We start from the raw sequence: 10,359 nt of genomic DNA on the forward strand, positions 1-10,359 counted from the left end.
ATTGAATTATTATACATGAAAAATTATAAATAAAACTTATGTATATTGGATTGGCTAAACTTTGTCACATGTACTGTATGTACTGTACGACACGATGTCCGTTTTGCATTTGTCCACAGGTAGCGCTAGAACATTTTCGATACAATCCAACGAGAACGCCCGGCGGTAACGTCACTTCCGCTTGCCCGTGTCTTTTACCACGAGCGACCCCGTGTTTCTCTCTTTTCGCACGTCATGGCGGACCGCTTCAATAAGGTACGCTACACCCGTAGGGCGATGTTCTTATTTTAAATGTGTTTCTGCAGTAGTTTTTGCCTTGTGTATTCGTTAATATGCAGTCGAAAAGTTTACTATATTCCACGGTGAAAACGGGTTCAATTTTGTTTAAAAATGCTGTCAAATGCTTTTCTCTGTCGGCTTGCATCTCAGTCGACATGTCTTCCATGATGGCAGCTCTACTAGCTAACGCTGTTAGCTGCTAGCTTGCTTGCATTGAAGCTGAAGTCTCTGTTTGTGACTGGGTACCTGTCAAAATCAAAAATGATTGGAAAGTCTGTTAACGATATTCACATACGTAACTTACAATTTTTAGAAGAATGCATCGACTAAAGCGGCTGCTAGATAATTTTGTTGGCATGGTTGATCGGACGCTAAACCGGCAATGCAACCATGTGCTCATTTGAGAAAGTATTAAAAATGCGCTTCAAATGTTGTCACGGCTTCATAGAATTGTCATATCTCACGTTGTCGTACTTACTCTCACGCAAATGGTGGTTGCTCGTGACCTTTCCGTCATCAATTAGCTGTTTCCCCCCCCGTGGTCTAGTTTAAATCTTTTCTTTTGACTTCTTGTGGTCTAACCAGCCCCCCAAAATTCAATTTTGCAGGTTCTGCTACTAGATGGCAGGGGTCATCTGCTTGGTCGGCTTGCTGCCATCGTTGCCAAGCAGACCTTGCTGGGTATGTTTCTTGGTAATCAGTATCACTTAATTTATGTTGACTTATCGTCTGTGATGATTACTGTCACCCTTGGTTGAGTTTAACGACCATGAAAAAACTAACATGCACTACCATCTGAGGCGAAACGTTGCCAGATACAAGCTTTATAGCTCTTTGGAAGGGGTATTTCATAGGTCTTTATTTTCCATTTTAAAGGACACAAAGTTGTCGTGGTCCGGTGTGAAGGCATCAACATCTCTGGCAATTTCTACCGTAACAAATGTAAGTAGTTCATTTTAAAAAATCAGTCCTTTAAAGCCTGTCTTTGTGTTTTGACTATGATGTTGTAAGTCAAATTTGAATGGCAACAAGAGATAACTGTGTGCTTTATATGCTCCAATAAACATTTCAGAATGTACAATGAGGCAAAACAGCCCGAGTTCAGAATCTTTAGATGCGCCAATGATGTCTTGAAAATCAAATTTGAGTTTTGAAAGACTATGGAAATACTTCATGCACTACAATCTGAGGCGCACACATTCCACTTAAATGGTGTCCCGCAATGTCTTGAATACGCTCTTATAGACTGTTTGATATTGCAGTGAAGTACCTGGCTTTCTTGCGCAAGAGGATGAACACCAATCCTTCTCGTGGACCGTACCACTTCAGAGCCCCCAGCAGGATCTTCTGGAGGACGGTCAGAGGTGAGACTGAAGCAAGCGCAGAATGAATACCAAAACCCACTTAATGTGTACCTACTCCTAACGTGATACAATGTACAGTGGAAAATCTAAAGTAGAAAACCCCCAAAGTGTTACAATTTGGAGCTGGACTGCTTTCTTGGCAAACGTGCCTTCAAAGAGTCAGTTGTTCAAACCAAGGGAGATGTTTTTTTTTTTTTTTGTCCAATGAACCACTTTGTGCCCCCCCCCCACTCCCGATTTTGCTGCTGTAGACTGCAAGTTTCCCCAGTGTGGGACAAATAAAGGTTATCTTATGTTAGTAAAAACACAAAACATCAGTAAGGTAGTAAAATTTGAAATTTCACAATTTTAGTGTCATTCATGTAATTCATTTAAAACCCCGAATTTTAAATATTACCAAGCCGATTCAAATTTAAATAGCAGGTAGCAGAAAGCATAATGACGAGCACGGAGAAGTAATTTTCATAGTTATCCTCTTTTCACATTTGGGAGAGTTGATGTTGGCTTAATGAGGGGGCGGTTTATGGGGGCATTTTGAGTGTGAAAAAATAATCAATGCAACAATTCTGCCCCCAAATTTTATTGGTCAAAACGGGAATTTCCACTGTGCAAGGTCTGCTTTGTGTCAAAGCAGAGCACATTTCGCCCCTAAACTGCAGTGATGAGCGCTTTTTAATAAGATTCTGATCATTTATTGATGAGAAACTTGAATCGGATCTGACTTCTGAGTTGAGTTGGAGTAAAGATGTGCTTGGAGAGACAATGCTGCTGCTCTGTTTTTATCTTGAGTTGTATTAAAGTGAAACAATTGTGTGCCAACTAGGCATGCTGCCCCACAAAACCAAGAGAGGGCAGGCTGCTCTGGAAAGGCTGAAGGTGTTTGACGGCATCCCCCCGCCCTATGACAAGGTGACGTCTCCGCACATTGTGGCCTTACTTTGTATTGTCAATGATGCTTTTTACCATACCTTACCTTACCTTGTTTGACTGAGGTTTGAAATGAAAACACAATCTGAGACATGCCACCCTCAAAACGTTTGGCCCCCCGGTATTCTTTGGTGTCTGATTTTTGACTCCCCTGTCCCAATTCAGAGGAAGCGCATGGTGGTCCCAGCCGCTCTTAAGATTGTGCGCCTGAAGCCCACTCGTAAGGTGAGTTGCGCCGAGTCCTTCGATTCAATGACCCAGCGTCTCAACAGTGATGATCAGAAATCTGATAACGCATTGATGATAACCCACTTTACGGATCTGACTTCTGAGTTGAACCGGCAACGCGTTGGCTTCCTGCACATTAGTTGCAATGTTTAACTCTACCCATGTCATGTGCAGTTTGCCCTCTTGGGACGTTTGGCTCACGAGGTTGGCTGGAAGTACCAGGCCATCACAGCCACCCTGGAGGAGAAGAGGAAAGAGAAGGGCAAGATGCGCTACAACAAGAAAAAGGCCACCATCAGGCTGACCAAAGTGGCCATGAAGAACGTTGAGAGCAAAATTGCCAAGTACACAGACGTTCTCAAACAATACGGAGTTCTTGTCTGAGTGTATTTACTGGCCAATAAACAAATAAAACCTTTATAATAAAGTTTTGTTCGTCAATCACGAGAAAGATGAGTCACTTACACATGGTTGTGGTTGGTGGTAATTTACTTTCAGGTGACAATTGAAATTGTGTCACCCCTATGAAAGTTTAAAGAACTTAACCTGCAATAAACGCGTTGGTATCATCCACACATCCCGTCTGCAGGTCCAATTTATTCTCCGCTAGAGGGCAGTGTTGCAATAAGTTTGCCAAAGTTGAAAACAGTATACCTCTAACCATAAAATTTTGTGTAAATTCAGCACGTCATTTGGAGCTTCAAGTAGCGTGTGTATTTAAAACACCGTGGGCCCCAAATACTTAGACAAAACAGTCGCTGCCACTTTGCTATTTGGCAAGCTCAATTTCTTGAGTTGGAAAAAGGCTTCGTCGTTTAAGCGTCAGGCAGTACCTTTGCCTTACGGAGGGGGCGCCCGTCAGTCGTGGGTTTAGTTTTTCGACCACAGGTGCTCAAGATTTTCACTCAGACGAAAGCACAACCAACGAATCGCAACTCGAGCATTTCATGCTGACAAGAATATAAGATATGAGAAAACATTTGTATTTCAGAGAGTTTGGAAATAAAGCACGTTTACGTCACTTCCATGTCAAGGTAGGACCATGCATACATGTTTAGAATGGGTATACATTTTGGAATTGTGATGGAAACTAAAGACTGGAAAAAATGGAAACTAGACTTTCTTACCCAAGAAACAAACTAAGGTAACGTTCCATGTGCCTGTATAAGGTAAAACAATACCAAAAAACTGCAAGTTGCCAAATAATGTTCAGTGACCTGCATTCATGTTTCGGGTCCAAGACCTGATGTCATTTCAAACCAACTTTACCCTAAAATATAAGTACAAATTCTTCAAATCTGAAAAATTCCACTGGAAGTGCAAGTACAGCATTTATAGTACTTTTTTAGGCTCGGTGACACGATCACTTAAAGAAAATCGGTCTACCCATGCGCTCAACCCATTTCTTCCGTGTCTTACGTCGAACTGGAGCCACATGACCCTATTTCTATACAGTATGTGCAATATGTTTATTTTCTTCTTTTTTATTTGGAATATGATTAGGCATCCTAATACCACTATGACTAAGTTTTAAGTCTGTCTGGAGCCATTCTGAGGAGTAATTGATAGGCAAAAGCAGGTACCCAGGTGTGAACTAAAGCAAACTTTCTTCCAAGACCATTTTGTTTGTGAACAGGGTCTTTTGTAAACTGAGGCTCCACTGTTTCACAAACGAATCCATCATGAGTTTGGCACTAGCCAGTCACGATCTGGACCTTTTTCCGCATCTGCTAGAGAAGGTTAGTACCCACAATTCACAAGGATCCTCGCATGCCTGTCTGTTGGCCCTTTGCTGGAATCGTCCATTATGCTGCTGTTTGCTGTCAAACTGGGCGAATATCAGTCGGTGGCCAACATTATCTACTCTTCCGCTAACTTATGCCTTCGAAGGAGAAGACCATTTGGGCGCCATCTTGGGCGTTATAGAAAGAGCATTAAAGTACATGAATACTGCATTGTTAATTAGGTTCAACGGAAAAATGAATACTGCCTGTCGTCAATTGCAACTCGGCTGGGGTTCACCGTATTGTGGCGAATTTTAACAACTCATTTGGGTAATTGTACTCTATTTTGAATGACTTTTGTAATCATCCCAACACCTTGCATGGCTTCTCACAAATTTCAGGCATTACCCTCGTCCCGCCCTCTGAACTGTAGATTGACCCCTGGCAAAAGTGAGATTTTACGACACTTTAAAGTCCAGCCAGTATTGCTCTGAACCCTATCTATCGATTTGGACAATTTAGTATCTGGTGATTTATATACTGTATATAAAAAAAGGAGGGGGGGAGGGGTCTGTTCATCACTGTTTACAATTTGACTTTTTTTTAGTTTTGTGAGCAACATTTCTGCTATATTAATCATGCTGGGGCGGAGTAATATTTATGATCCACTCTTCTTTTGTTATGGTCCTTAAAACACCATAAGGCTTGATACTGAAACTAGCATTTGCATTTTTCTCTCTTGGAATGAGAAATGACTCGCATCTCTGCTGTATTTTCACTATCAGTGACTGGAATAATAATGATCCAAGACGTAAAAGCTATAGGAGGAGGATACCTATAGTCTCTTCAAAGAGAACATAATCAAGCCTGTCAGGCCTATTATTCGAAGCATGTGCTGCATTTTAACTATGATGCATCTTAATCATGAGATGGAGTGGACCACGCACCTATCCTTTATTTGTTCATTGAATTGATCTAGAATGACAGTCTTCATTCCCACGGAGGTTCACTCTCCATTTTTCAAGACAAGAACATATAAAATCCGTCAAGTGGGTCAACTCCGCAAGCGCCAGACAATTGGTCGGAGCTCCACGGAGAGAGCAACTCATACGTACGACATACTTGTCCTTGAGAGCGCACCCTTGAGAAAGCAAGCGCTCGGCCGCTTGTTGCTCAAGGGACGGCATCAAGAAAACCAGTCTGGCGTGATAAACAACGTGACAACGATGAAAGCCAACGTGACGATTGAGAGTCAACCCGCCGCGGCCGTTGCGTGCTGTCGCACCAGCATCAGCTGTGACGACATTGTAATTGGACTCACTCCACATATATGGTGGTTGTTGCGCTTTAAATTGTTCTTCAGGCACTGAGTGATTGAAAATGATAGCACACGTGCCTTCATGGACGAGGCAAAACTCGCAATAGGATCTGTAAAGTGGAATGTAATTTGCCGAAAAACTTCATCTGGGTACACCCACACAGTCTAACAAGGCCCGGCAAATGTGAACTCTCTAAAATGTCACCTATTTGCATGCAGACATGAATTATGAATTAATGAGAATATATGAATAACAAAATATATTTAATTTCACAGAGTTTAAGTTTGAAGAAGAACTGTTAAAACTATGCAGTAATTTCTGATTTACCAAATGATATACTTAAGTGTGCGGTTAAACGACAACAACCACGCAGTAATAAAGTTTGCAAAAAGTTTTAATGTACAGACAACAATGTCAATGTCTTATTCTGTGAGATGTGCAAACCAATACAGTATTCGGGGGTGTGCCTTATCATCCATTCATGCATTTTCAACACCACTTATCCTCAACAGAGTCGAGTTGGTGTACTGTAGCCTATCCCAGGTGACTTCAGGTGGAAGGCAGACCACACCCTCAACTGGTCGCCAGTCAGTCGCAGGCCACATATAGAGACGAACAACCATTCATACCCACATAAAAACTGTCAGTGAGTGGGGAACGATCCCACACAGCCCGCACACAGGTCAGGCGAGTGTGCCACTACACTAACAGCGACTGTGCCTTATCACAATTATAATTTGCCAAGAGAAAAACAATGGTCGCTCTCCATTTCACTCCCATATTATGGCTGACGTCACACACACACACAACAAAGACTGTCAGCAAGGTGGAGTTGTTGAAAAAAGGCCAAGAGACCGGGAAAGGCGAAAGAATTTATCAGGAGAGAAAATTAAATGTTTGCCATTGTCCTATAAAAGGGCAAAGAGATCCGCGTTGCCACTCTCCTCTCTCACCATTGATTTTTATTGTTTTTTTTTATTCTGAGAAGTTGCCCTGCAGCTCCATTAATTGGGCAGCCTGACTTTGCACAATATGTTAAAGAGCAGTAACCGTGTGGGGTAATCAAAATGAGATGTGAGGGGCGGGCCTAGTTTCAGGAATGCTCCTCTCAGTTGCGGCGTATTGATTCGTGCGAGCACACTCACAGACGCATGTATTATAATCTAAAACAGAGGTTGCGTGCATGCGCCTGTGTGTGATGTTTGAGGCCAAACAGCTGTCACTTTCTGCGGCCTCGCGCAAATAAACCGGGTTGGTATTCAAATGCAACGCCGGCAGAAGACTTTAATGCATCTCACATGGAGTTAGCGCTTTCACAAGAGCGTTCGCCCGGGCTTTCCTGATGCAATTTCACTCCACATCAGCATAAACAGGGCTTTTTAAACTGGCATCTGTTCGACTATATTATTTCGTCTTCTTGCACAGTGCGCACGTCTCTGCTCAGCACGGAGGCTATTAAGGGCTTTGGATGCAGCCCTCCACCTCTCAAGACTCTCTCACACACACACACACACACACACACACACACACACACACACACACACACACACACACACACACACACCCGTACACACAATTTACCCCGTCTGATGGAGGTCACCCAGAACAAATGCATCCCTAATGAATCAATTGGAGTCGCGCAAACTGCATTATATATTGATTTAGTAGTTTCTCAAATGCAGCTTTGCCTGTGTGAAATGAGCTGTAATGAGACAGATACGGACTCAGGCTTAAGCAATCCCACTTTATTTTTAGCCTTCATCACTGAATGATTACCGAACTTGGAGAAGGGATGAAGTCCAGTGGAAGGTCAAACAAAATTATTTCAGGTTGCTGATCAACCTCCATTTTGTTTGGACGATACACATAAGACAGGGGTGGGCAACTTTAATGATGGAATGGGCCACAATTTTATGGGCTACTGGCAGTCCACGTAGCACCACACATTTCCTAACCAGATGAATGACAAAAATGCCAATTCACAAGGGGCGTGAGGCGTGCTGGAGCCAATCCTAGCTGTCTTCGGGCAGTAGGCGGGGGACACCCTGAACTGGTTGCCAGCCAATTGCAGGGCACACAGAAACGGACAACCATCCGCGCTCACATTCACACCTCGGGACAATTTGGAGTGTTCAATCAGCCTGCCGTGCATATTTTTGGAATGTGGGAGGAAACCGGAGTACCCGGAGAAAACCCACGCAGGCATGGGGAGAACATGCAAACTCCACACAAGAAGGCCGGAGCTGGAATCAAACCCGGTACCTCTGCACTGTGAGGTCGAGGCGCTAACCGCTCGAACATCGGGCCGCACATGCCAATTCAAATCTGGGTATGACTGTTTTTTTTTCCTTGACCAATTTGCAGTGCTATGCATGTCATTCCAAATCCGGAAAAAAAAATATTGGGCCAACTCACTTTGCAGAATAGGACAGTATAGGTTAAAGTGTAAGTCTGCCATCTACTGCCTAGTGGTGATATTTCATTTTAAATCTATACAGTGGGACCTTGAAGATTCATTGAAAGCATTGAAAATACAGTGAAAATTCTGATTAACCTCCAATATAGCACCCCCTCCAAAAATAAAGAAAAATATTTTTTAACCCTTTCATGCACCCTGTAACCTGATAACATGATAAGCTGTCCACTGTAGTAACCGCCGTCCTTGAAAGGGTTAAAAAAAACACACACAAATAAGTAAATCTGCTGGTGCCAAGCTGATAAAAGTCATCGGGGCGAGCATTTTACCAATTTGCTCGCTCGAACATGTGGAAAAGTACTGAATAAATTATCTAAATGGGCGGGAGACTCTGAATTGTGTTCCACTCTTATTTCAACATCAGCATTGTACTGAACAGAATAATAGTGCCTGCAAGAGTTGTGCCAGTTGGTCTGCAGGGGATGTATCTCATCCTACCCATCGCTGACATCATGTGGTTTCTCTTTCGACAGCAAACTCAGTGAGACTGATTTAACAGTGCCTCCGGTCGCACCCAGAGTAGCGCACTCCTCCATTTTGCCTCACTTGCTTCACCAAGCAATTAATCAACGATCAATTCCACACGATCTACCGACAACGGGTTATCCTTTGTTTCTGATTCTTTTTATTTTTGCAGTAGATTGGCCTTGCGTCAGCATTCCACGGCCATTGGGGATGCATTTGTAACACGTACCCGTTGCCTTCTCGATTCAATATGCACACTGGGGAATATCATCTCAGACCATGTAAAAACTATGAGATAGCGCCAAGGAGGCAACAGAGTAACAATGTACGTATGAGCATGCTGGTTTTCTCAACCCAATGCCAGCCCCTCTACACAAATAAAGTCTAAACTAATCTTCATCAACCATTTGGTCTCTTTTCTCATTTGTGTGTAAGCGGGTTGGAAATCACCGCGTTGTCAAGAGTCCAATGACACAAAGTCAATACTTTCAAATACAATGCGTTGCAAGCAACGTGTCTGTTAAGATGAATCATTTGGACTCCGTGTGGGGGAATTCATCCATCCATCCATCCATTTTCCGAACCGCTTGATCCTCACTAGGGTCGCGGGGGGTGCTGGAGCCTATCCCAGCCGTCTTCGGGCAGTAGGCGGGGACACCCTGAATCAGTTGCCAGCCAATCGCAGGGCACACAGAGACGAACAACCATTCACGCCCACACTCGCACCTAGGGACAATTTAGAGCGTCCAATCAGCCTGCCATGCATGTTTTTCTTGGAATGTGGGAGGAAACCGGAGCACCCGGAGAAAACCCACGCAGGCCCGGGGAGAACATGCAAACTCCACACAGGGAGACCGGAGCTGGAATTGAACCCGGTACCTCTGCACTGTGAAGCCGATGTGCTAACCACTGGACTACCGGGCCGCCCTGTGGGGGAATTAAAAGGTCTAATACAATTTTAATTGATCGTTTTTTGTCCGCAGAATATTGGGTAGTATAACGCGTAGTATTTTACAAGTTGAATCATCACAGTTTTTTCCATCTTGTTGTTTGGATGCAGTTAAAAAGAACAATTAGAAAACTTAGCTAACTCTTTTCTATGTTAAAGGTGCTCAGGATGGTGTAGAGAAGAGTCACCCCGCCTCCAAAACAGCGGAAAAGCCTTTCTTGTGTCGACTTCCCGGCATGTGGAGAGTTTTAACTGACGGCACAATGCGGCAAAGTAGAACTTGGGGTGGACTCTACTGCAGCTACTTCAAAGTTAAGAAACGGCAACAAGGTAAGCTAACATTAACGTTAGTAGTGTGCTATCAGGTCCACACATATCACCCTTCTCGCCGGCATCTCGTCGGACATGTCCTACCTGGATGCACCCGCCAATCATATTGTTGCGGGGCGTGGCCTGCTTTGAACCCGAGTGGGATTCATAAACGCGATCCTGACTGACCGTGGCAGCAAACAAAATAATGTATCTTGACAAGCGCTCATTAATAAACATCCTTGTCACGTACAGTAAAGATGAATAATTCAATATTTCGAATTCGGTCCTTTTATGTTTTTAAAAAATCTAATAAATT

At 43.4% G+C, this 10,359-nt stretch overlaps 1 protein-coding gene and 2 non-coding genes across 3 annotated transcripts; all 3 read left to right on the plus strand.

Moving 5' to 3' along the window:
- The first annotated feature begins 173 nt into the window (after positions 1–173).
- On the plus strand, positions 174–3,225 carry rpl13a (ribosomal protein L13a). The gene is made up of 7 exons (XM_086127992.1): positions 174–255; positions 888–960; positions 1,156–1,221; positions 1,542–1,643; positions 2,467–2,552; positions 2,736–2,795; positions 2,973–3,225. The coding sequence occupies exons 1-7, from the start codon at positions 235–237 to the stop codon at positions 3,180–3,182; spliced, it is 618 nt and encodes a 205-aa protein (XP_085984118.1). The 5' UTR covers positions 174–234; the 3' UTR covers positions 3,183–3,225.
- On the plus strand, positions 1,004–1,084 carry LOC147196374 (small nucleolar RNA Z195/SNORD33/SNORD32 family). The gene has a single exon (XR_015102739.1). It is a non-coding gene; the product is annotated as a small nucleolar RNA Z195/SNORD33/SNORD32 family (small nucleolar RNA).
- LOC147196375 (small nucleolar RNA Z195/SNORD33/SNORD32 family) lies at positions 1,395–1,474 on the plus strand. Its single transcript, XR_015102740.1, has one exon. It is a non-coding gene; the product is annotated as a small nucleolar RNA Z195/SNORD33/SNORD32 family (small nucleolar RNA).
- Positions 3,226–10,359: the final 7,134 nt, after the last annotated feature.

Source organism: Hippocampus guttulatus, chromosome 13, assembly GCF_054856545.1.
Source record: "Hippocampus guttulatus isolate MCC_2025c chromosome 13, RoL_Hgut_1.0, whole genome shotgun sequence".
Classification (NCBI taxonomy): Eukaryota; Metazoa; Chordata; class Actinopteri; order Syngnathiformes; family Syngnathidae; genus Hippocampus; species Hippocampus guttulatus.

What these genes read in the sequence shown, in the direction of transcription:
- rpl13a (XM_086127992.1), top strand. Translation starts at nt 235, where the DNA reads ATGGCGGACCGCTTCAATAAG. An exon ending in TGGCGGACCGCTTCAATAAG is followed by an intron (nt 256 to 887) that starts GTACGCTACACC and finishes TCAATTTTGCAG; the next exon opens with GTTCTGCTACTAGATGGCAG. An exon ending in TGCCAAGCAGACCTTGCTGG is followed by an intron (nt 961 to 1,155) that starts GTATGTTTCTTG and finishes TCCATTTTAAAG; the next exon opens with GACACAAAGTTGTCGTGGTC.